Source organism: Ranitomeya variabilis, chromosome 7 (genome assembly GCF_051348905.1).
Source record: "Ranitomeya variabilis isolate aRanVar5 chromosome 7, aRanVar5.hap1, whole genome shotgun sequence".
NCBI classification, from domain to species: domain Eukaryota; kingdom Metazoa; phylum Chordata; class Amphibia; order Anura; family Dendrobatidae; genus Ranitomeya; species Ranitomeya variabilis.
Window position 1 is genome coordinate 209,360,882 of NC_135238.1, and position 26,763 is coordinate 209,387,644.

Below are 26,763 nucleotides of genomic sequence, written 5' to 3' on the forward strand. Positions count from 1 at the left end.
CGGCTTTAACTGAATCAATGGAAGTCAATGGGTGCAGAAACGCTGCAGATCCACAAAAAGAATTGACATGCTGCGGAAAATAAAACACTACAAATCCACGCTTTATATTCCGCAGCATGTGCACAACAAATCCTAATTTCCCATTGATTAACATTGCTTGCGCACTACACTGTGGATTTGATGCAATTCCGAGCGTCCAAAAATGCCACAGAAACGCATAAAAATCTGCAACGTGTGCACATAGCCTTACAGATCTGCTATGAAATTGACAGACATTTGGATAAGTTGATGCTATTGACAAACTTCTCTATCTGCAGACTGAAAACGTCAGCATGCCCTCTCTTAAAAGACTAATATTACACTACTGGAAATCCATTGTGGCGCTACTAATAATTGTGGGATATCTATTAAAACAAATCAAACTGTTTGATAAAGACATGAACGGCATGAAAAAGCTGGATGATGAAATTGAGGAAGCAAAGTTTTTTGACAATTTTATTAACGAGTTCTTGTCAAGCGTGAAAATTTATGATCAGGTGGACAGTAGAGGAGAGATCTGCTGTTTGCCCGGTCATTACACCACAGAAGAGCTCCAGCCCTACCTTGTCCGACCTCTTCAGGATCCTAATGCTCCTGGGGCTTCAGGAAAACCCTATAGAGTTCTCGATCTCAGCCTGGGAGAAAAGAAGGAACAAGAACAAGGACTCATGAAATACGCATTTAACGTATTTGCCAGCGACAGAATCTCACCACATCGAGAACTGGGACCGGACAGGAGGGCTCCTGAGTATGTCGTCATTTCTATATTCTTTGTATGTCTCGTATCTTATAGTCAGAATCTGTTCTCATGCATAATGATCGATATTGTGCCCGACTTTGAAAGCACCTTAATTACCAACAAACCAGGAGTGCCCCTTCCCTTATTTACCCGTCCACTGACAAGATGATTGCCGTTGGAACTTTTTAGTTATGTTTTTTGACCTATTTGTTATATTTCATTAGAACTTATTGTCGATCTTTTATCTTTCATTACTTTAGAACAGATTTACATATTTCGTTAAACATCTGTCAGATACCGGTGTATTGTATGGAGTTGCTTTTGGCTCCAAACAACAAAAAAATCTGCTAAAATTCACCCTACTCTAGGCAGGTTTTCCTTATGTCCAGCATATCAGTATAATGATTAGTTTTTGCCACGACTGAAGTCCTAATGGCATCAGTTTTCTTCAGCCTTTTTCATCAGTTCTACAGAAAAACTGCTGAGCCGGATCAAAAAAAGAAAAAAGGAAACGTGGCTTTTTTCTGATCCGGCTGATTGAAGGGTTGGGAGAACAAACTGATGAACATGAACAATCTCATAGCAAAGTAGGGAGCCTGATTTCGCATCAATTTTCCAGCTCCATTTCACTGCCACACCGGAGTGAACAAACAAAGGATGACTGGATGAATGGGAACCAAACCGTAGTGTTGTTTCTTGTGACAAATAATGTTCATAGTCTGGAAACTTGTGCTGCCCTAGACTTCTACTGGTTTTCAATTCCTAAATGGAATTTGTCACAAGGATTTCACACCACAAACTATTTATGTCCATGTAGCTCCTTCAAAGACAAGTTCAGCAATACCTTTACATGGCCAGTCCGTTCCTGTGTTACTGAGAAATCAGTGTTTTCATTAATTTGCAAATGAGGCTGAAGAGCAATGGTAGATCTGAAACCTCTGTCACTCCAGCTCTATTCCCCACCCTTTACGGCTTCCTCCTGCTTGATTAACAGCCTATAAGCTGTGTGACTTGAGAAAAAGGAGCTGTCGTTCAAGCAGGAGAAGCACTGGGCGGGGAATAGAGATGGAGTGACAGAGGCTTCAGATCTATAAATAACAGACTGATTTGCATATCAAATCAAGCGCTGATTTCTCAGTAACGGAGGAACCGATTGGCCATGTAAAGGTATTGCTGGACTGTCTTTGAAAGAGCTTTTGTGTGTGCGTATACAAATCAGTAATATTCATAGTTATATGGAACTACAGCAACTTTTAGTTCCCCTTTCCTCCATGCTCTATGTTAATGTTCACAAACGTCCTTAAAGGGGATATCCAGGATGTTAAAAAAAAAATCCTAACCACCAACAGGCCGGTACTTTCTCCGTTCTCCGCTGGCACAGAGCGGTCACAGACTTCTACTGACATCAGGTCAACAGAGAGAGGCTTTTCCTGGAACTACTGGTGTCATGCTGATTGATAGCTGGCTTCCACTGCCATATTGGGGGAAGCCGGCTGTCAATCAGCATGATGCTACTAGTCTCGCCCTGTCAACAGGAAGAGAAACTGCTGTTTTGTTGACAGGGAGCTGCTGAATCGCCGGCAGGAGCGGTCAATGACCGATGCCGGGTACAACAGGCAGGTAGTTGCCTCCGTTAGCAACTACACGCCTATTAGTGCTTGGGGACATTTTGTATTAAAGTCCCAGATATCCCTTTTAGCATAAAAAAAATCAGTACTCTAGCAAAAAATAACATAGATGGCGTTGAGGGAAGAGGGGAATGCAGCTGCAGCTTGTCACTCACTTTATTTTTTTATATGCCAGTGAGAAGAGGGGAGCTCATGGATTAAAAAAAAAATAAGGAACCACTCGATAGAAAGAATGCTCGAAGTCACTCTTTTATTTAAGATGGAAATGTAGGCCTGCCTAGAGAACCACTAAGTTTGTGATTTGCTGCCATAGGTGTAGTGTGCAAAAGTTCAAGCGTTGTCCTCCGCTGCCCACGACCAGTATAATAATCGTGTTCCACAATGAAGCCTGGTCCACGCTGCTCCGCACGGTGCACAGCGTCATGTACACATCCCCTGCCATTCTCCTAAAGGAGATCATCATGGTGGACGACGCCAGTACAGACGGTAAGCAGTTGATATCAAAAGGCAATTATTGCAGAAGGTTTGACTCATTGATTGATTTAATGATCTTTGCTTTTCTCTGACAGAGCATTTGAAGGATGCACTGGATGACTACATGAAACCGTTTCCTATTGTAACAGTGGTCAGACAGAGAGAAAGGAAAGGTCTGGTTTCCGCTCGTTTGTTGGGTGCTTCCATAGCCAGGGGACAAACGCTGACTTTTCTGGATGCACATTGTGAGTTTACATTATTAAAGAGGAGTCGTTCATCAGGAGGACAATGAGTAAATGATATACCATAAGAAAATAATTCAAATTTAACAATTGTTTTTATTTATTGACATAAATTTGTTTCCATCAAAATAATACATAGGTCTTATTAAAAATTATGTGAATCACACCAAAGTGTTAAATGTGACACAGGGTGGAGTATACCAGACTAGAGTTATTAGATAAATAATAAGGGCTCAATAACATTTTTTATGCTAAGTGCCAACGGGTCTGCTGAAAAAAGTGCATCACTGATTGTGTTTGCACTCCCTCATACTTGTAAAGCAGAGTTCACACCATATGCTACAGACAGCTGAATCAAACAAACCGCCGGTTGCCAATGCAATCCCTCTTGTTTTGAGCACATAACATATACACCATCTACTGCGGTAAGCTAACCCCTTATTAGTATCAAAAAGTAACAATTATATTTACCCATGATAAGGTCCAATGTCCGACTCCAACCTATGTCAGGAACCCCAACGCGCGTTTCGCGTCTAAATTACGTCGCTTCCTCAGGGGGCGCCCCCTGAGGAAGCGACGTAATTTAGACGCGAAACGCGCGTTGGGGTTCCTGACATAGGTTGGAGTCGGACATTGGACCTTATCATGGGTAAATATAATTGTTACTTTTTGATACTAATAAGGGGTTAGCTTACCGCAGTAGATGGTGTATATGTTATGTGCTCAAAACAAGAGGGATTGCATTGGCAACCGGCGGTTTGTTTGATTCAGCTGTCTGTAGCATATGGTGTGAACTCTGCTTTACAAGTATGAGGGAGTGCAAACACAATCAGTGATGCACTTTTTTCAGCAGACCCGTTGGCACTTAGCATAAAAAATGTTATTGAGCCCTTATTATTTATCTAATAACTCTAGTCTGGTATACTCCACCCTGTGTCACATTTAACACTTTGGTGTGATTCACATAATTTTTAATAAGACCTATGTATTATTTTGATGGAAACAAATTTATGTCAATAAATAAAAACAATTGTTAAATTTGAATTATTTTCTTATGGTATATAATTTACTCATTGTCCTCCTGATGAACGATATATTTATGAGTTATTGTACCTACATGGGTCCGTAGTAATTTCTGGTGCCGTATAGAATTATTAAAGAGGAGATCCGAAACCAAATGTGAATTTCATGCTAAATTTATATCTAATTCTATAATCCAATCATGTTTCTAATATACTTCAATTAAAAATTTGCCACCATTCCCACTCTACTCTAACTTCCTGTCTACTTTTTTATCTTCTGATGATGTTTCATTTGAGAATTCTCTGTGCATGCTGGGATACTCAAACAGGATATCATCAGGGTGCAAAGGCTGTGGTCACTGTCACAGCTGCTGTCCCCCCTCCCCCCGAAATGACGCATCATCAGTGATGTCCGTTTAAAGGGCTTGGGGTGGTCCCTGCTCTACTGAGCATGTGCCAATTGTCAATTCCGACACATGCTCAGTATGCTCTCCCTCTTCTATACTCCTTTTATGTGCATTGACATTGCGCTCCATCGCCAGGTCTGAGGAGAAGTAACAAGCCACAAGAGAGCGCACTGTCAATGTGCATTGAAAAGAATAGAACACGGCAAGCAGGGAGAACAGAGATCTGCCCCGAAGCACTGACCTGAGACTGAGACCACAGCCTCGGGAACCCTGATAACATCTTGTTGAGTATCCCAGTGTGAGGAGATGGCCTCTTACTAAGCCTATAGGACCCATGGATGTAGAGCCTTTTTCCGGCACAGAGCACTGGTTGCATCGATATTGTACTTTATTAGATATTTTCTTGCTGTGTTTTATTAGTAATTTGCTTGCTTGTCAGTTCATCCTCAGGAATCAATGTCTACAATCAGTGACAGTAAGCAGAGGAAGACGAGCAGGCTAGATTTATGTAAACCTAAGGCCAGACAGTAGATTGCTAAAGGTACATGTAATGCAATCATCCTATCAATCCCCTCTGTATCTCAAGGTCTCAATCCATTGTTTTTCCAGCCTAGGCCCATTGTGTGGATGGGGATTGTAGACTCAGGGGAGCGGTCACTAGAGGGGGTCTCACATGCAGTCCCAGGTGATGGAATATGCTTCATTCTGTAAAGGTACCTTCACACGAAACGACTTTGTAACGATAACGATAGCGATCCGTGACGTTGCAGCGTCCTCGCTAGCGATATCGTTTAGTTTGACACGCAGCAGCGATCAGGATCCTGCTGTGATGTCGCTGGTCGCTGAATAAAGTCCAGAACTTTATTTGGTCGTCCGATCGCCGTGTATCGTTGTGTTTGACAGCAAAAGCAACGATACCAGCGATATTTTACACTGGTAACCAGGGTAAACATCGGGTTACCAAGCGCAGGGCCGCGCTTAGTAACCCGATGTTTACCCTGGTTACCAGCGTAAAATGTAAAAAAAACAAACAGTACATACTTACATGCGTCCCCCGGCGTCCGCTTCCCACACTGACTGAGCGCCGCAAAGTGAAAGTGAAAGTACAGCACAGCGGTGACGTCATCGCTGTGCCCTGCTACTGCCGGCGCTCACACAGTGCAGGAAGCGGACGCCGGGGGACGCATGTAAGTATGTACTGTTTGTTTTTTTTACATTTTACGCTGGTAACCAGGGTAAACATCGGGTTACTAAGTGCGGCCCTGCGCTTAGCAACCCGATGTTTACCCTGGTTACCCGGGGACCTCGGCATCGTTGGTCGCTGGAGAGCGGTCTGTGTGAAAGCTCTCCAGCGATCAAACAGCGACGCTGCAGCGATTGGCATCGTTGTCGCTATCGCTGCAGCGTCGTTTCGTGTGAAGGTACCTTAAGCTAAAGGAAAATGTTTAAGGGTGAGGGAGAAAAAGACACATGGGTTGAATCAGGCAGTTGTTGAAGTGACTACGGAGGCAGAGGATCCAAGCACTGATGGATGGTCTATGGAGTTTTGGAGATCAGTTGCCGGCTGGTTGGATCCTCCTGCTACGTTTGAGGAAATCGTCATCTGGATTTAACAAATTCTCTTAAGGATTGTTGATCCTGGATACATGGACGTCGGTTGTGATATTTGTGGTTTGGAGGAGCCTGGCCAGTGTCTACAGACTATACTGGAGATACAAAGTCTGTGGGCCAACCAGAAATTGGGAGACAGTGAGTAATGGGACTATCGCCTTGGGGATTGGACCTTGTGTATTGAGGACATTGTATTTTAGCCATCTACCTGGATTTGTTGTACAGTCATGGATGTATGGAATAAAGAATAGTTACATTGTTAACCTGCCTAGATGATTTTTATAACCCACAACCTCAGATCCTCACCCCTAGCATGCAATGGTGGCTTCTCAAACTATATGTCATTGGAAGTAAAACAAGAAAAAAAAACAGACAGGAAGTTGTAGAATGTAAGCCCGCAAGGGCAGGGTCCTCGCCCCTCTGTATCAGTCTGTCATTGTTAGTTTTGTTTACTGTAAGTGATATCTGTAATTTGATGTAACCCCTTCTCATGTGCAGTACCGTGGAATTAATGGTGCTATATAAATAATAATAATAATAAATAATAATAAGTTAGAGTAGACAAATAACAGTAAGGAATTTTTAATTGAAGTACATTAGAAAAGTGACTAGATTCGGAAATCAAATAGACATTCAGTGTGAAATTCACCTTGGTCTTTGTCTACCCTTCAACCACAATGAATAAAGAAAAAGAGACATTAAATTTGACCAGGCAGAGCAAAGGAGATAACTGGATTAATTTTTCACAATTTTATTGAAATCTGCACCCGTTCATCTTATTGTACTAGCAAAGTATTTTTCCAGTTCATATTCTTATCAATTTGACTTTGTGTTTTTGTACAAGTTTGACTGATGGCAGATTCACTCCAACACTGGCGATACATATTTAAGGCTATCATGCATAATGGATGCTCTCCTCATTGTTTCTTCATTCTTCCCTCTGTCAAACTCCATAGATGCCCCTGTCCCTATGGTCGACAGTTTCTAAGGGGCTAAGTGGTCCCATGCTTTGCAGTAAGGCGTCAGCTGTATGTTACAGCTGACACCTATTGCTAATGGTTGGGCTCAGTTCCATGCAGGGCTGCCATCAGGAATTTCGGGGCCCCATACTGGCAAAATTTTCGGACCCCCTTGAGACTCTACCCAGGCTCCACCCCAGCTCCGCTTCCATCACTCCAATCCTTGAACCTTCCACGGTCCCACCGCCCACTCATAGAAAAACTCCACATCTGCACCATGTCCTCACCAATCACACATTAACACTTCCCATCTAACACCAGATCACATACATAGCTAGCAGCTTTTGCTTTGGCTAAAAGATTTTTTTTAAGCCGCCACCATGACAAGGTACACTCTTTTGGCCGGGTCCTACTCTACTCTATTAACATATTTGTTAATGTATCCTATACTCTTTTCAGGTATATTTTTATTTATGCTTCTTTAAGGGAATGTGTCACCTACATTTTTTAAAATGAAAAATACCACTTACAAGGGACAAATATTGTCACACCATGACTGGACCACATATTACCACCACATAGTGACGGAATAATACCACATACAAGGCACAATACCACCACACCACTGCCAGACAGCAAATTACCACCCCATAGTGACCAAATAATACCACACACAAGGCACAAATACCACCACACCATGGCCGAACCACATATTACTACCACATAGTGACCAATAATACCACATACAATAGATTTTAAATGAACGTGAGTCTGAGGATGCATGACCAGTTACTGAGCTGGCAGAATCCTTCCCCTGGGGCTCGGTGAGCAGAAGAGAAGGGGTCCGCTCTGCTTGCCGGGCCCCATACATCAGTAAGGGCAGTAATGCCCTGATGGCAGCCCGGGTTCCATGTTCCAACACTGTACATATATTATGGTGCAAGGTTAAAAACCATTAAAGGGGTTTTTTGGTTATTAAAGCCAATTTTAGTATAGCATTCTTTTTTATCAGATCTATTGCAGTTATTAAATTAGGAAGCTACAATTGACCTTGTATAATTTTGTAATTGTTGATGCATAAAAACAGATGCTCTATGGATGTTAAAGATGTAAATTCATTTGGATGATCATATGGATAATTTTTCATTTGTTTGTCTGAACTTACCTTTACTCGGACAGCCGAGGAGCACAGAGTAATGCCAAAGTATCACCCGAGGCGCCAGCAGCAGTACCTCCAAGTGTTAGCTATAGAGGCCACATATGGCGTCTGCTGCAGGGATCCTGTCCTAACTTGCTACAATTCCCTTATAGGCATCAGGTACAGTGTCCACATAAGTGCCCGCCATGGCTTTCCCCATAATTAGGCAGAGTGCATGTGGTATTTAAGAGAAAATGTAGTTTGAAAAGCTGTTTCCGGCTTTTAGGGAGAGATCTGTCAATCAACTGGAGCCGGGCGGGGAGAAGTTGGCTGGGGATGACATCAGATCAGTCAGGTCTCTGACCCTATGGTCTCCAGTCGACTTTTCAAAATATGTTTACTCTGAATCACTGCAACATTTCAGAGTAAAACACACGTGGCTGCAATGGTGCAGCCAGACTCCGATTCATTCTGCCCGTGGTTCGGGCAGCATGAATCTAATGACAGGTTCCCTTTAAAGGGAATCTGTCACCAGGTTTTTTCCACCTAATCTGAGAGCAGTGTAATGTAGAGGCAGAGACCCTTTTGCCATTTAGTCCTCCATATACATGAGCTCTGTATAACCCCACCTCCAACACCAATTTGCAGCTTTCTGCCTATGCACAGTGTACACTGAAAGCTGCCAGTCAGTGGTGTGGGCTGGGTTATACAGATAACTAGTAGATCTGCAGCAGGTGCAATAATGATTGTATCAAAATAACTACCAAAAACCTGGTGACAGATACCCTTTAAATGAATGTTTAATTTGGGCAATTCTCTCTTTTTTTCAGGCGAATGTCACAATGGATGGCTAGAACCGCTACTCGCAAGAATTGCCGAGAAAAACAATGTAGTAGCATGCCCTGATATTGCTACCATTGACTTGGACACTTTCGAATTCGTCAAACCTCCCGAAAGTTTTCATATTCGTGGGGTGTTTAATTGGGCCCTGATATTTAAGTGGGATGACATTCCAAGATCGGCAGAGTCAAGACTAGATGAGACGAACCCATTACAGTAAGAAACAGAAAGATTACCTTGATAAGATATAAGAATAAGATTGTTTAAGAAGTCCTAACGGAATCACTAATTAGAAGTGTATGTAAGAGACGATAATGGAAAAAAATGGCAATGCAACGTGGAGCCGAATTTTGCCAACCAAATAAAACACCACTCCAGCGTTTTTGTTTTACTGTACCATTGGAGTGGTGCCATTAAATGTAATTCACCTTCCCTATCTCACACTCACCTGCCGCCGCCTTCATCCTTTTCCAGCGTCGCACCAGTCGATTTCCGGTGAAAAGTGACCTGCCGGCAGCTCCAGTGTTTCATGGAGCGGTGCGGAGGTCACTTTTAAATGCAAGGTCTATGAGCGCCTCGTTCTGGCCTCGCTCTGGCTCTCAGCATAGACTTGCATTGAGCTCTTGTGATGTAACTTCTGACTTCCAGCTAGTCATAAGTTACGGGCACAGGATGGCACTGCAGGACCGGAGCAGTGCCAGCAAAAAGGTGAAACCACCAGAAGGTGAGTATATGACCAGGGGATTTACATTTAAAGCGCCACTCCAGTACTAAAAAAAACAAACGTTGGAGTGGTGCTTTAAACAAAAAAGGGCCTGGTATTTGTCTTTCCGACCATGTTCTTCCTGTGACCGTTTTCCCTGCTTAACAATAGAGTTAATCAGAAGACGTTCAATAGTAGAAGGATTGGATCCAGTCAGGAGTGATCCTTTTTCTAAAGGCACTATAGTATAGTATGTATGGTATATCCATGGTGATGAATGCTGCCTTGCCAATTATTATGGATGCCCGCTTCATGCCACAACTCTTCCATACCCCTTGATTATGGCGCATCCGAGCATCAAACACAAAAATAAAAACATGGAGGTAACTGCTTTTCAGGAGATTTCAGGAAGCTTCCATGGCACCATGGAGATTTGTCAATTTTTCTGAGCCATAAGGTCTCCTTTTTTTTCGGGTAGCCTTCTTGCAAAGTTTGCTAGTCTGATCTATAGGGGAAGGAGCATTGTTAAAAACACTAGTTTCATGATTGTCTTGCCATGTAAAAAGGCTTCCAATCACCAGATGAACGAGGAAAGCACTTGTTCGGGGGAGATCATCCTTTTATGCAGCAGAAACAATCATCGTTGTCAGTGGTGCACCTATAAATATAATATGGGCAGTGATGGTTGTGTGACCAAATATAGCAGGGTAATTGCCAAGTTGATAATTTTGTATGGCCCCCGAATGATGATATAGTCAAATGGCCCTTGGCAGAAAAAGTTTCACACCTCTGCGCTAGATAACGTTATTAGAGGAGAGAACACACGTGTTTCTTTGTATAATATCACACTTACATGCAGCATCTTTTGTTCTGGTTGTGGCTGCTGGATCGGGGCATGGAGTCAACAGGTATAAAATGAAAACCAAACACAACTTATTTTTGAAAAACAGCCTTATACTGTATACACTACAATAATGATGTTCTGGTGATTCCACACATCCAGAATATGTCCTCTTCCTCAATGATGGACTCTATTCTTTACACAGAACGCCCACCATGGCAGGAGGTCTCTTCTCAATTTCTAAAGAATATTTTGAGTATATTGGAAGCTATGATGACGACATGGAGATCTGGGGCGGTGAGAATCTAGAAATGTCCTTTAGAGTAAGTAAACTCATATGCATTAATGGTGATGTCGGTGATTTGTGCTTTTGTCAAAATTATTATTTATTTATATAGCACCATTGATTCCATGGTGCTGTACATGAGAAGGGGTTACATACAAATTACAGATATCACAGTAAGCAAACTAACAATTACAGACTGATACAGAGGGGCGAGGACCCTGCTCTTGCGGGCTTACATTCTACAGGATGGTGGGGAAGGAGACAATAGGTTGAGGGTTGCAGCAGCTCCGGTGTTGGTGAGCGGTAGCTCCGGTAGTGATGAGGAGGCAGCGGAGTCAGTGCAGGCTGTAGGCTTTCCTGAAGAGATGGGTTTTCAGGTTCCGTCTGAAGGATCCGAATGTGGTTGATAGTCGGACGTGTTGGGGCAAAGAATTCCAGAGGAAGGGGATATTCGGGAGAAGTCTTGGAGGCGGTTGGGTGATGAAGAGCGAATAAGTGTGGAGGAGAGAAGGAGGTATTGAGAGGACCGAAGATTACGTGAGGGAAGATATCGGGACATTAGTTCAGAGATATATGGAGGAGACAGGTTATGGATGGCTTTGTAGGTCAGTGTTAATAATTTGAACTGAATACGCTGAGGGAATGGGAGCCAGTGTAGAGATTTGCAGAGCGGGAAGGTGGAGGAGTAGCGAGGAGAAAGTTGATTCAGGCAACAGAGTTAATGGACTGGAGAGGTGCAAGGATGTTACCAGGGAGGCCACAGAAAAGGATGTTGAGGTGAGAGATGATGAGGGCATACACAAGCATTTTAGTAGATTGAGGAAAGGACGGATTCTGGAGATATTTTTGAGCTGGAGGTGACAGGAGGTGGACAGAGCTTGGATGTGCGGTTTGAAGAACAGGGCAGAGTCAAGAGTTACTCCGAGGCAGCGGACTTCCGGTACGGGGAAAGCGGGGTGTCCTTTAATGCGATAGATAGGTCAGGTAAGGAAGATCTGTGAGATGTAGGAAAGATGATGAGTTCAGATTTGTCCACATTGATTTTGAAGAAGCAGAGTAGAAGAAGGAGGATATGGCTGATAGACACTCCGGGATTCTGGACAGCACAGAGGTGACATCTGGGCCAGAGAGGTAGATCTGAGTGTCATCAGCATAAAGGTAGTACTGGAATCCATGGGACTTTATGAGTTGTCCCAGGCCAAGTGTATAGATTGAGAAGAGTAAGGGTCCTAGAACAGAGCCTTGGGGGTCTCCAACAAAGAGAGGGTGGGATGAGGAGGTAGTGTGGGAGTGGGAGATGCTGAATGTGTGGTTGGAAAGGTCCACTACCTGGACAACTTCTCCTTAAATACACGAGTCCCCAGAGTAAAATGAAAATGCTTGTACTCACCTCCTGCCCCGGCCCCATTCCAGTTATTTTGCATGACGTCATGTCATGGTAGCGCTGCAGCATATCCGTTTTGATGAAATATTGATGACCAGCAGTCAATCAGCAATCATTGACCTAAGTGACCTAATGTCATGTTAGCGCAAGGAGACTGACATCGCTGAGGCAGCGCCGGTGTAGGAGATGAATATAAGTTTTTTTTTATTTTATTTGGGCCATTCAATCATTTAAGAAGGAGCTGTCAAAATAGTGGACAACCCCTTTAAATAGCATTACATCATTAAAGTGAATCAGAAAATCGACTTAAATCAGGTTTTTATACCACTAGGTCATATACTAGTGGCCAGTATGAAAGTCGCAAGAGTTCTGATTTTAGTTTTGTAACGTGAGATAGCAAAAAAAATCTCAAATATTTAAAAATTATATATAATTTATTATTGCAATTTATTTATAGGTTTGGCAATGTGGTGGGCAGCTGGAGATCTTGCCGTGTTCAATTGTTGGCCATGTATTTCGCAAAAGGCTGCCATATACATTTCCTAAGAATTTTCACGAAGTCAGCAGGAACCTTGTCCGCCTGGCAGAAGTGTGGATGGATGACTACAAAGACGTATTCTACAGAAGGAACCAGGAGGCTGCAAACATTGCTAGACAGGTGTACAAAATAAACGCCACTTTCTTTCCTCACATTATCACTCATTACCCAGTTTGTTGGTGAGGGGGGATTCAGCATACCGGGAAACCATCCACAAGCAGGCTAGAGGCAGATCATAGAAGTTGTATGGCCGGACTTGTGATAGCTTGTGTATGCACCTTAGTTAAAATAATTATTGCAAAATAACGTTCTGTCAGCTTGCTGATGGTTTCCAGTTAGAGTATGTCTTCACGTGGCATATTTGCTGTGGATTGGAAGCTGCGTACAGTCGCAGTGTCCAGCATAGTGGATGGGATTTTATGAAATCCCATATCCACTATGTGTACAAAAACGCAGGTGGCAGACCTGCGTATACGCACATGTGGCGCATCTTTATAGACCACAGCATGTCTATTTATCTTGCGGAGACACACAGTCTCCGCAAGATAAATGGTACCGTTCTATGTATAGGCTGCAGAGATTCCGCATGTGTTCAATGAACACATGAGGAATAACCGCGCGTATAAAAACAGGCATCGCTTTGGGTAGAGCGGGGTATCTGCTGCGTTCAAAGTGCTGCCGGTACGCCACGTGGAAACATAGCCTTAGACGTTTCGGATTTTTATCATTACTTTGTCTCAGTAACGTTAACCATACAGTTTTTGAGAAGCGAATTGAAAAGTGACAACCAATATGGCTGCACTTCCAGTTGTCATTTTTAAATAATGTTACGAGGGGAGGATCTACTTGGAGGGTGGAGAGAACACAGCTGTTTGTGTATGATGGAACGTTTTGAGTAGACTAATGTTGCAAGCACTTGCCCTACTTTCCTGATGGAACAGTGTAATAAGTCAAATACTAATCTGATTGGCACAGGCCAGCTCCCGGATATATCTCTCCCCCATGGGCACATACATGGCATATCTGATCTGCACAGACTAACCTCTTTATAGAGTACCCCTCTCCATGGGCACATCAATGGCTTATCTGATCGGCACAGACCAACCCCTTTATATGGTAGGCCTCTCTATGGGCACATTGATGGCTTATCTAATCTTTATAGACCAACCCTTTCATAGGGCACCCCTCTCCGTGGTCACACCGATGGCTTAGCTAATAGGGTATCCCTCTCCATGGGCATATCGATGGTTTATCTGATCTGAACAGACCACCACTTTATAGGGTACCCCTCTTCATGTCTATTTCGATGGCTTCTCTTATCGGCACAGACCAGCCCCTTTATAGAGCACCCCTCTCCATGGGCACATAAGTGGCTTATCTGATCTGGACAGATCAATCCCTTTATAGGATAACCCTCTGCATGGGCACTTCAATGGCTTATCTTATCAGCACAGACCAGCCCCTTTATAGGGCATCCTTCTCCATGAGCCCATCAATGGCTTAGTTGATCTGCACAGAGCAATCCCTTTATAGGGTACCCCTCTCCATGGGCACATCGATGGCTTGTCTGATCTGCACAGATTACCACTTTATAGGGTCCCCTCTTCATGGCCATTTTGATGGCTTCTCTTATCAGCACAGACCACCCCCTTTATAGGATACCCCTCCCGCGAATTAAATCAGCACATCTCAATGATTGAGCAGTTGTGCAGCTCATCTGGCTGCATGTCAGCAGTCAGTACATCTACCTCGGACACTGGCGCTGCCAACATACATGGATTGCATTGATTTGCCAGTTTTTTCCTTGCAATGTAGGTGTATTAGTAATTTTAATATTTCATGTTTCTTTTTTTCTTGCAGAAGTCTTATGGAGATCTGTCTGAGAGATTCAATCTTCGTCAGAACCTTCAGTGTCAAAACTTTTCATGGTATCTTAAAAATGTCTATCCTGACGTATATATACCAGACACACAGTCAACGCTTTATGGATGTGTAAGTGGATATCCACACCCAATTCAAAGCAGAAAATTATTTCTATCACTGCTCAGATGTTTCGGCAAAAAGAAGAAAACAAGACAGTCTTTTCCAATAGAGAGGTTGTCCAGGGCTATGATATTGATAACCAGTCCTTAGGAAAGATCACCAGATCGGTGATGTTCGGGTCTGGAGGCTGAATACCCTAGCGCCACACACTTTGTAGAGTCTATTCTTAAGTTCTAAAGCTCATTTCTTAGTCAAGTAGTAGTCTTGGGCCCCCACATTATGCATCATACTCAAAGAATGAAAAACATAAAGAAGACCTCTCTCCATATTGTATGTGACAAATAAGACCCCTTTCACACATCAGTTTTTTGCCGTCAGTCACAATCCGTTGGCTCGACGGATCCGCTGCAGATTGTGAAAAACTGATGAGACGGATTCTTTTTTTTCGACGGATCTGATGGATCCGGCACCCATAAGCTTCCATTTGAGCAAACGACGGACGGCAACGGATCCATAGCCGTCCGATTTTTCGACGTACACAAAAAACGTTACTTTGTCCATTGTCTCCGGCCGCCGGACAATTTTCGACGGATCCGGAGAGCGACGGATGAAACGTGAGGCCATCCGTCGCTAATACAAGTCTATGAGAAAAAAATGGATCCGGCGGCATCAGTCATCGGATCCGTTTTTTTCAAAATTCGACGGATTGCGACTGATGGCAGAAAACTGATGTGTGAAAGGAGCCTAAGGGTCTCCACACACAATACCCAATTGTGCTATCTAGAATAGACAGCCACAAAGTAAGATGGCTTGTTATCTGATGGACTTTCTCCTGCCACATGTTGCATTGTCAAAGGGTAGGCCAAGAGCTCATGCAGACGTCCGTGAAAATCAGTCCAATCACAGACCGCAATGCATGGACTAGCCGCGGATCTCCCGACCCGGGCGTCACAGCCTCATAGAAATATATGAAGCTGTCCTTATCCAGCTGGGAGACCTGTGGCCACCAGTCCATGCATTGCGGTTCGAGGTCAGATCGATTTGCACGGACGCCTGCATGAGCCTTAAGTGTGGTCTGATCTTTGTGTTCTTTCAGGTCCTGTACTGAAAAGATAAGTTTACTTTCCCAACTTGCTTTTTGTTGTCAAGCTGATTCTTTGTAAAATGTCTAGATCAAAAAAATTGTCCTACCATTTGGGGGAACAGATGTGTCAATTTGTGGCCCCCAAAAAACTCTCAATCATGACGTTGAGCACATTTGTTATGTGTTGTAGACACTTTCTGTGCTCAGAGGTTGGCTTTGTAGAAAGGAACGTTACAAAGTGCACCAACATTTTGGTTATAATTTCTGGGGAAAAGTAAGATAACTAATAGATGGTGCAAACTTACACCAAAGATCCACAGGATTTATCAAACAGCATGAAGCACCATCACATTTTCAGCCCCCCATTATTCAAATGTCGGCCGATATCGACTGGTTTGGCCAACAGTCTAATGTATATGAGGCCCCCCAAAGATGATTTCAGTCTTCCGATCCTTCTGTTCTCTAGAAATAAGCCGAGATGTCTGACAGCGGCTCTTTCACAGAGAGTCACCTGCCGGCCGAACACTCTACTCCCTTCTACCTGGCTTTACTACTTTTGCTAATATGCATTTGCTTAGCTAACAAGCAGCAGGATCAAAACTACAAAAGATTTCTTTAAATTCTGATACTAAGGAGACACGTATCTCTGCATACGACCTGTAAACCTCCAAATAATAGGATATGTTTAACCACTTGCTGCCAATTTTTTTTTTTCCACTTTTTTTTTTCCGATCCTCACTAACGTTAACCTTATTCTTGGAAGGCAATACAATTACAGCAATGCCAAGGATCACTTTATTTTTTTTTTTTAATGCTTTTAAATATTGTTTTAATTCAGATTTGATCAGTGTCATCATGTTTGTGTTTTTTTTTTTTAAATGTTCAAAGTTATTTTTTTAAAATTTTATTCCCGCTAAGTATCTTGAACCTATGATTGCTTGATCACAGGTACAATACACTGCAGTACTTCTGTATTGGAGTGCAGTGTACATTTAGTGATTTTACAGTGAAGTGCTGCATGTGCAAGGGTTTAATAGAAGCTCAAACATGGCAGACACCAGGGTCCTCAATAGACCAAAACATCCACATCTCTGAATTGCACTGTGGAGGTTGATAAGTGACAGAACCCCCTCCCTCTCATTCACCACTTAGATGCTGCTGCTATTGACTATAACATCAAACGGGTAAAATGCCGCATCTGAACCTGCTCCATAACTGGGCACCCAATGTCTACCATATATGTCGGCAAGTGATTAAAGGGGTTATTTGGGTCTATTTATTTTTACTATGGGTCTGAGAACTAACAGGCAAGTACTAACTACATGCTTATTGTGCCAGCCCCAATCTCCGCCAGCACAGAGCAGTCCCAGACCGCTTTTGGCAGCAATTTTGTAGCTTCTGATGATGTGACGTAGACAGAGCAGCAGCTTCTCTTCCATTCTGCTCTGTTGACAGGATGTGACTGTCGATGTCATGCTGATTGACAGCCGACTCCCTGCAGTTAGGCAACAGGGAGCCAGCTGTCAATCAGCATGACATCGGCAGTCAATCAGCATGACATTGGCAGAGCAGCCTGTAACAGGAAGAGCTGCTCTTTTGACTTGGAGCAGCAGTATCGCCGGCAGGAGTGGTCAGTGACCGCATTGAGATGGCCCCAGGTAAAACAGGCAGCTAGTTAGCAACTACTTGACTGTTAATTTTTAGGCCCATAGTAAAAAAAAAATAAAATAGTCCTGGATAAACTCTTTATTTGACAGTGTGTATTCCTTTTTAAGTTTAACGAGTGTTGCTCGTGACTCAATTGCCCCACTTGTCATCCCGCTTCTATATTTTTGCCTGTTTGTTTCAATGGATGTTATATAGTTCTACATTTCCCCTATAGAGTCCCCTGCACTTTGTGTGGCCAGACAACTTTCCCTGAAAACATTCGCTGACCGTGGCGGCTCTAGGTGTCAGAGAAAAGGTTGTCTTGTTAAGAAAAGCCCTTGAAAACCATGTTACTTATTAATGTTTACAGCGTCCCTGTCGTATGGAATTAGTAACACCAGATTTGCGCTGAGTGGGAATTAATCAGTTTTGTAAGTTCACGCTCTTTATGTCATTAAATGTTTCTACAGATGTTTAATGTGGGTGCTGAAAAGTGTTTGGATGATGATGGTGACTCCAAATATGGGGGCACAGTGTTACAGCTCAAAGATTGCAGTAAACGTAGAGGAAAACAGGTAAATCCAGACATTACCTTGATAAATATATGACTTACCTTCCTGTATGTGGTAGAACGATGGTTGATATGATTGTTTTGCCACCGAGCAGCGCCATTTTGTCGGCGGCACACTCATCGTTTACAATGGGCAATGTGCTGCCGATAACAATGATTTTTTTAATGCCGGAATAAAGATCCAATCACTCTCGCCAAATTGAAGAAAAGCTTACTTAGACATTTCTTGACAGTTGCACGTAACTTAATCCCCCGTTACTGGAAACAATCAAAATCTCCCTCACGCTCTGATTTTGTTTCGGAACTTAATCATATCTTTAGAATGGAGCAATTGATTGGTCAGAACACCAGAACCTCAGACAAAGTACTTAACATCTGGTCTCCTTGGATTGTATTCAGAGAGACCGCGGAGCTAAATATTTGGCTACGTTAAATGGTCTAACGAACAAACCAAACCCCTATGTGTCATTATTACTCTTTGTCGTGGAACAATTAGCCCATAATTTTAAATAAACCAGATTCAAGTTGAATCAGATGGGAAACCAGATCCGTTATATGGAATATCATATTACCCTTACACATTTGACTGTGCTTATGATTGTTTATTAATACTCTGATTTACATCTGTTTATTAATACCTTGATTTACATTGTATATTCATATGCAATTCAACTTCGTAAACCTGATTTACAAAAGATCCAATCACTCAATGAATGTGCATTTTGCTTGTTCGTAGGCGCCATGTTTAAAAATCGATAATTGGACTATTCGATGATTATTTGCTCATGTATAATGGTCTTTAGTCACTGTGGAGAGGGATAAGTACTCAGACAATCGATACAGCCAATCACCCCAAATATTTTTCCATCTTTACGCAGAACACAATATTCCGATGGCAGAGTCACAAATAGGATAATATTCAGTTATTTTGCCAGAAGTCTGATACTCATCAGGTTCAAGCTTATTGCGAGAACTGTCTGGTTTTTTTTATGGGGGTGCAGGTGGTAGGTTCTCATCTCACAGCAGTATACTTGTCATCCTCTAGCGCTGTCTGACGGCGTCCTTTCTAGCGAATGTTCAGGACAGACTGTAAAAGAATAGGTGCTGCTGGTAGAGGTGAGGGTTCACAACCTGAGAGCTAACAGGAAACCAGTAGAATTATAAGTGAAGATTTTGGGTGAAGGAAACTTGAGAACATTACGGAATGGCTGAAAGTTTGAGGATGGTTGAAAATCTTCCTATAAGAGTGACCGATTCATAAACCATGGACATTATTAAAGAATGATTCCTCCGATATCAGCTCTCACTCAGCTCAAAAGGTTTTCCACTAAATTTGGAAAGATGGGTGGGATTTTGCATTCAGCACAATGAACTTTATACCACTTCAGCCGACAGTGGAACTTACACATAGTCACTTGTGCGCCGTCCCGTTGCCTTGGATGAATGAAGAATCGGGAATCCATGAAGTTTCTGGTGGGTACTTCTTTTGCTGATCTTAGTAGTGATCAGGACAGAAGATTTTGGTAAATTATCCTCCTCCACAATGAAAACCTCAGCAGCCGGGACATAACTACAAGGAGAGCAGGGGTTGTAGCTGGATACAGACCCTAGAGGAGGCCTAAAAGGTCCCTAAGGCTGATATGAGAAGAACCGCTCTATTAAGGACCCATGTTGGAGACCCACAAACTTTAAGTTAAATTACTCCCAACATCAACTTGATTAGATAACGACTGGAAAACATCTGTCGAAACAACTTCTTAGGGTTTCAGGAGAACCACGAGTCAAAAATAGCCAAAAGATTAACAAACTCATATAATTTATTGAAAATTCATGTAATCTAATTTTCACATCGAGCATACACAATGTTACCATGCAATATATAATAGACAATTTGAGAAGATTGTGACTACATCCATAGATACAAACAGTGACCCAAGATCACAGACCGGGACAGTAATGAGTGTAACAAATACTAAAAATATTATCAAATGGACAGCAAGCGTGCTGCCAGCACATAGGTGTTGGTATCTCTAGTATATAGTAATATAAGTGCATCAATAGTGCTAATAAGATCGCCATGTATCTTTGTACAAGAAAGTGCAACAAATGAAATTAAATAGGGAGATTAAATACCCATATGTCCAAGGAGTCCCGTCTGGATCCTAGTCGGATACCCCAACGCGCGTTTCGCGTGCAATTATTACCGCTTTCATTTGTTGCACTTTCTTGTACAAAGATACATGGCGATCTTATTAGCACTATTGATGCACTTATATTACTGAGTTGAATCGCTATATACTAGAGATACCAACACCTATGTGCTGGCAGCACGCTTGCTGTCCATTTGATTATATTTTTAGTATTTGTTACACTCATTACTGTCCCGGTCTGTGATCTTGGGTCACTGTTTGTATCTATGGATGTAGTCACAATCTTCTAAAATTGTCTATTATTTATTGCATGGTAACATTGTGTATGCTTGATGTGAAAATTAGATTACATGAATTTTCAATAAATTATATGAGTTTGTTAATCTTTTGGCTATTTTTGACTCGTGGTTCTCCTGTTTAACAATATTGTTAGTTTAGACGCCATTTTTTATGGTATAATTTACAACTGATGTTTATTTATGTATATTCTTAGGGTTTCAGTTACTATTCTCTCTTTCTAATGATTGGAGATTGGAGATTTGGAGATTTCATGGTAAATTGATGATATTACGCACTCATTACAGGGACTGTCCAATTCTTTTAATTTATTTTTTTCATCCAAAGTCTTGCCTAAGTAAAAAATAACAAACTTCTGTATAATTACCCACTGCTGCCTCCAGTTTTTATTAATGGACTGCAATAATGTCGTGACTATAAGGCTATGTGCACACGTTCCGGATTTTTCGCATTTTTTCGGCGGTTTTCCGCTGCAAAAACGCTTAAAAAAACGCTTAGATTAAGCATCCCATCAATTTAATGAATTCCGCAATTTTTGTGCCCATGCTGCAATTTTGTTTTCCTGCAAAAACAACGCATCGCGGAAAAAAACGCAGCATGTTCATTAATTTTGTGAATTTGCCGCTATATTATTGCCTTGGGAACCTCTGGAAAAATCCGAGAAAAAGCCGCACAAAAATGCGCAAAGGACGCAAAAAAAAAACGCGAGCGGATTTCCTGCGAAAGTAGTCCGGATTTGCTCAGGAAAATTCTGCAAACTTTCCTGAACGTGTGCACATAGCCTAACACAAAACTGCTGCAGCCAATCAGTGGACTTAGCAGTTTCTCTGCATGTTTCTCATGCCCAGTGATCAGTCGCAGTGGTCACTTGTGTTGCAGCCTATTGACAAAGACTGGTGGTAGCAGCAGGGAACCAGAACTGGAGTATACAAAAATATATATATTTATGTCTATGGATAAAAAGAAAATATTGCAAATGTCTTTAATATTGGAATAGTGGAAATGTCCAGAATGATTAATTTGGGGGTGTACATACTTTTATACATTTGCTATAAGTAATTTATTGTTATATTAACTTCTTCTTTCTTTTATAAATGTAGTATTTTGAGTATTCGAAGAGGAAAGAAATTGTACATAATATCTTCAAAGAGCTGTGTCTGCGGGCGAGCTATGGATTGCTAAAACTGAGGCCGTGCAGTCACAAATATGGAGGCTCCTTTGCACTTGCGGAGGAGAAGTGGCATTTTCTGCAGGTAGTTTTTTTTATTTTTTATTCACAGGCTTAAAATCTTGTGGAAGGTTAAAAGGTCAATCCATATCACAATCTGTATTGCAAAAGAAAAAAATTAGAATTTTTGGAATTTCCACACTGCCACTAGGGCTTAGTTTAGACGCCTACTTCCAGTTCTTTCAGGAAATTCACTTGCACATTAGCAGCAATGAACAGACTCAGACCCTATCTTACATATTGAAGCATCTAATGAGCGTGTGTGAAGAAGGAGAGCAGTGTCAGCTGTGACATCGAGGAATTGTGACAAGTGGATCCTGTGTTATCAGCTGTGTTTAGGAGTGTTACCTTTCATTGTAATCCTGCCTCTGATGGTAATGAGCCTTCTGAAAAGTCTTCTTGAAAGAACAGGAATTCTGAGCATAAATTATTTGATATTGTGGCCAATATCAAAAGTGCAATTCTATAAATTATTTATAAAAAAAAATAGATTATGATATGAAAAAAAATAATAATTTTGGAATAAAAACTGTAAATATATATATTTGGCACAAAAATCTGTATTTAAACAATAGGTCATTTTCTGATGCATTTATTGTTAAAAGCCAACAATGCAGATGCTGAAAACAAAAAGTTGAAGGAGATTTGAACCCTGTAGTTGTACTGCGACCTGCTCCACGTTCAGTAGTCACCAAGCTCGACCGCTATGATAGTTACGGCCAGAGATATGACTCTTTTGTTACCTGGGATACTGGGTTCAACTTCAGGAGGAAGTCAGCATGGAGTTTGTGTTACTTCTGGTATATTCTTTTTTTTTTTTTTTTTTTATTAAATCAAGTTTAAAGTTCATTAAAGTGGTTGTCCACTCTTGGGGTACAAGTCTGCAGTCACTCTACATAGTGAGCGGTGGTGCTGTTCAGGGCGGGTATGTGACCGGTTTGCCATTTGCATACTTCCGGCCACATCCCAACTAGACGTGTCTGACCTTGTTCAATACATTTGCATTGAGTGACGTCTAGTTGGAATGTGACCGCATGTATACAAATCACATACTTGCGGTCACACGCTTACCACTCCCGACGCAGTGAGTATTCACCTGTCTGCAGTCACATAAACTGATCATAGACTTGTACCCTAAGGCCAGACAACTCCTTTAAATAGATGTACACATGCACATGAACGCTGATAATAATGGCAAGAGGGGAGTAGGCTTGTACCATACATCTCCGGCAAGGGCTTATTTCCCGAGAAAACAAAAAGATTGAGCCTTGTTATCCGAAATGCCCGATCCTCATCCTCCTCCTTTGAGCATCTAATTTGTATAAGTGTGTGGGTCCCAGTGACTCCTAGTAAGGTCCACTCTGGGGCCGGTATTTAATCTGCTTAATACATATGTAACTTGTTCGTTCCTGTTCTGTGACTTTATCCATATTTATGCATTCTTTGCAGGGCGGATTTATGTTCAATGCTGCATATAATATGTGCTTGGCAGGAAACATGTTAAACGTCCGTCTTGTAGCCTGTGACTATTCTGATCCCTTTCAGCAGTGGATGTTTCATCAATAATTATAAAGGGATAAATGGTATTTTCAAGAATGTTATCCAATAATCAATAGTTTGTGAAAAATGAACCTGGTTGTATGTGACGGTTGTTATGTTTTCCAATGGTTTTAATAAAAAGTTGGATTTAAAGGGGATGTCCCATGAGAACTTTGTCGTTGCTGGTATATTGCTTTAACTGGGCTGTGACAGTAAATAGGGGAGATGACTTCTGGGACGCCAGTCGCTTCACATAAAGCGGGGACCCAAATTTGGCTCTCGACCAGACATCAGGACCACCACATAGTACGACCCCTGAAAGATGAATGGCAGCATCAAAACCTTAATTGCTATTTCTTGGGAAAGTCTAATGGGGTTTCATATGAATAAAATCTTGAAGGAAATGGACGCTTTTCAGGCCAATTTTGTCTTTACTGCATGCATTTAAAGAGTGACCGTAATTGCATTTTTTTGCACATAAATCAATAGCACACATGAAAATAAGAAACGTCGTAATATGACAGAATATAGTTTTTTACTCCTCCTAATCTGATCATTCATTTCCGAAAATCGTCAGTGACTACAGATTTCCAATTACTGATATAGGTGATGACAATTGGTGCTCTTGAAGTTCTATAGAGAACTGTAACTGTTGTATGAGGAGCACTCGCAGCAGAATGTCTGTGTTCCGCTAGCTCCTCCTCCTCCATAGAACTTTATCAGCACCAACTGTCATCGCCTATCTCAGTAATAGGTAAATCTGTCTTCACTGAATACAGATTTTACCAATGAATTGAGAAGGACACATTAATCCAGGAGGAAAAAGTAGCGGAATTATCTGATAAGATATCTTACAAAGTTGCTTTTTTCATGTATACTATTAACTTTCTAAATAAGTATTAAAGCAACGGCTACTTTTTAGCTGAAAACACATAAAGAAAAATGCAATGGCTTTCCCATAGTTTTTGCAAAGCTTTTTTTTATTGTTTCCCAGTTGTTTTTTTCACTCTACGGAATAATGAAGAAACTCCTAGCGGGGTTTTTTTTAAGCAAAAATGATGGGAACATACTTTAGGAGACGTCTGTGTGTGTTTTGAGCTTTCCCCTTGACTTGTATTGTAAAGTACAGACAGTCTTCCGAGTGGAAAATTAGAGAAAAATGTCACTTCTTTTACCTACTTGGCATTTTTAAAATACTGAAGGGGTTAAAGGGAATATGTTTTTCTAATATAATCTGGGAGCATGATGTAGGGGCTGAGACCCTGATTCCGGCGATGTGTCACTTAGTTTATTGGGTACAGTAGTTGTGGTAGAATCACCAGAGGTTTTTTTTCTGCAGATCTAGCAGAGCTCGGAATGCTGAGCTGTGTATAACCCCGCCTGCACTACTGATTGGCAGATATGTGTTCATTATATATTGACAGAAAGCTGCTAAAGAGTGGTGGCGGTGTGGTTGGACTAGGAGACACGAGGCAGCTAGTCCTCTAGTGATAATCTCCTGCTGATAAAACACTGATTGTACTGAAACAGCAAAACACAGCCTAGTAAGTGACACATTGCTAGAATTAGGGTCTCTTCCCCTACATCATGCTGCTCACAGATTAAACAGACAAAATCTACTGACAGATTTCCTTTAAAAGACTCTCAAAAGCCTGAGTGTATGCGCCGCAAGTCGATTTGAAAGAGAAGTGCATATGTTTATTCTAAGCCTTTCATGACACATTTTTCAGGTGGTTTCCACAGCAGAATCTGCCTGAAAAAGATGTTGTGAGAACATACTCTTAAAGGACATTTATGCCATAAATGTCTAACAGGTGACAATCCTTTCTCTGGGACCCCCATATATCAGAATAACAGGGGTCCCTTGACATCCCAATCAGCCACAAGAATGAATAGAGCGGCAGACTTGCACCGTGACCTCCTTATTTATTCCGCCATTCACTCCTCTTCAGTGTCAGGTACATGTGTGTGACAAGACTTTTCCTGCCGTCCTTCTGTATTTTCTTCTATATTGATAAATGCCTGCAGCCGGCGCCCATTGTTAGCAGTCAGGGCATGCTGGCCTGTGGCGGTGCTGCGGGGGGTCTGGTGATAATGAGCTTCACCAGGTTCTCTGAATGTGTTCTGTCACTCGCTAACAATCCTTCCTTCGCCTTTTTCTTTCATCTGCTGAGCTGCGACATTACTCAGGATATTTGTCCCCGGATAGTTGTCTGTGTCTCCCCGTGGTGATGTTAAATTACGTCTGGAATTCTCCAGGATTATTCCTTTCAATTTAGTTTCTACAGCTTTTGCCTTCCATTTCTTCTTCTCCTTTCTTTTCTTCTAGCATTTACACAAGACTTAACTTTCACGCCCTGTTAAGAAAATATTTGGCTTCCCGGAGAAACAATAAATCAAATCACACTTGTAGTATGTCTTCCAGGCATAAATATTTAGATGTGACTTTCACGTCTTTTCTAGGGAACCTACAAGTGTGGCAGGCTGCGAATTCAGGACCAGAAGACACGAGTTCTTAGAACTAGTAGAGTTGGGTTTGTCATTTATTTTGGAATCCGCATCTGTTTTGTAAGTAAACCAAGATTGTTATCTCAAGGGTTCAATCACGTCAGTATTTGGTCAGTGTTTTCATCAGTATTTCTATTCCCAAAGCAGGAGTGGAACTTACAGAGAAAAGACTATGATTGGAGGATTGACACCTGGTCTGTGGTTTGGAGACACTCCTGGTTTCTGTATACAAATACTGATGAAATACTGATCCAAAATACTGATGTGTTAATAACAGCCTAACAAATCCTGCACTTCAGGAAACGTCACAGATTCCCCATTATTAACAGGATAGTGATCTGGTAGATCATTTACATTGAAAGCGAAGGATCTATCTGGAACTTGTTATTCAATGGCATCGAATATAAATTCTGCTCCTGGTTTACGCTATGTTCACACACTGCATTTTTTTTTCGGCAGCAAAACCTAATCTCTTGGCAGTAAGGAAGTGCAGCGCCCCAGAGTCCTGGTCGTTGCAGTATTGTTGCTCCGCCACTAAGGGGGGCTATGGTACGTCTGATGGCACTGAAGGAGTTCACCTGACCAGGTATCATAGACACCAATACACTTCACAGTCTGGCCTCCAGGGGGAGCTAAGGGTGCTATGTATTAGGCCACTCCTCACAATCTGGTAAAACTGGGAGTTAGATAGAAAGTTAGACAGAAGCTGACTGGGTTGGAACCGGGCAACATCCTGTGGCAGAGGGTGTTGCAGGGGAAGATTCAGGGGGGTCCCTGTCAGGGATGGGATCCTGACAGTGGCCTAGCGAATAGAAAAGAACGTTACAGGACCGTGCCTGCACTTCATCACGGCGGTACCCCAAGAAAGGACAAGAAGCGAGGTTTATTGTGCTGAGTGAGAAACG

At 42.0% G+C, this 26,763-nt stretch overlaps 1 protein-coding gene across 1 annotated transcript; it reads left to right on the forward strand.

Moving 5' to 3' along the window:
- Window positions 1-322: 322 nt before the first annotated feature.
- LOC143785984 (polypeptide N-acetylgalactosaminyltransferase 3-like) lies at window positions 323-23,881 on the forward strand. The gene is made up of 10 exons (XM_077275148.1): window positions 323-787; window positions 2,720-2,892; window positions 2,976-3,125; window positions 9,090-9,315; window positions 10,849-10,966; window positions 12,771-12,971; window positions 14,712-14,843; window positions 18,036-18,140; window positions 21,684-21,836; window positions 23,261-23,881. The coding sequence occupies exons 1-10, from the start codon at window positions 333-335 to the stop codon at window positions 23,375-23,377; spliced, it is 1,830 nt and encodes a 609-aa protein (XP_077131263.1). The 5' UTR covers window positions 323-332; the 3' UTR covers window positions 23,378-23,881.
- The last annotated feature ends 2,882 nt before the right edge of the window (window positions 23,882-26,763 follow it).

What these genes read in the sequence shown, in the direction of transcription:
- LOC143785984 (XM_077275148.1), top strand. Translation starts at nt 333, where the DNA reads ATGCCCTCTCTTAAAAGACTAATATTACACTACTGGAAATCCATTGTG. An exon ending in GATGAGACGAACCCATTACA is followed by an intron (nt 9,316 to 10,848) that starts GTAAGAAACAGA and finishes TTCTTTACACAG; the next exon opens with AACGCCCACCATGGCAGGAG. An exon ending in CTGCAAACATTGCTAGACAG is followed by an intron (nt 12,972 to 14,711) that starts GTGTACAAAATA and finishes TTTTTCTTGCAG; the next exon opens with AAGTCTTATGGAGATCTGTC.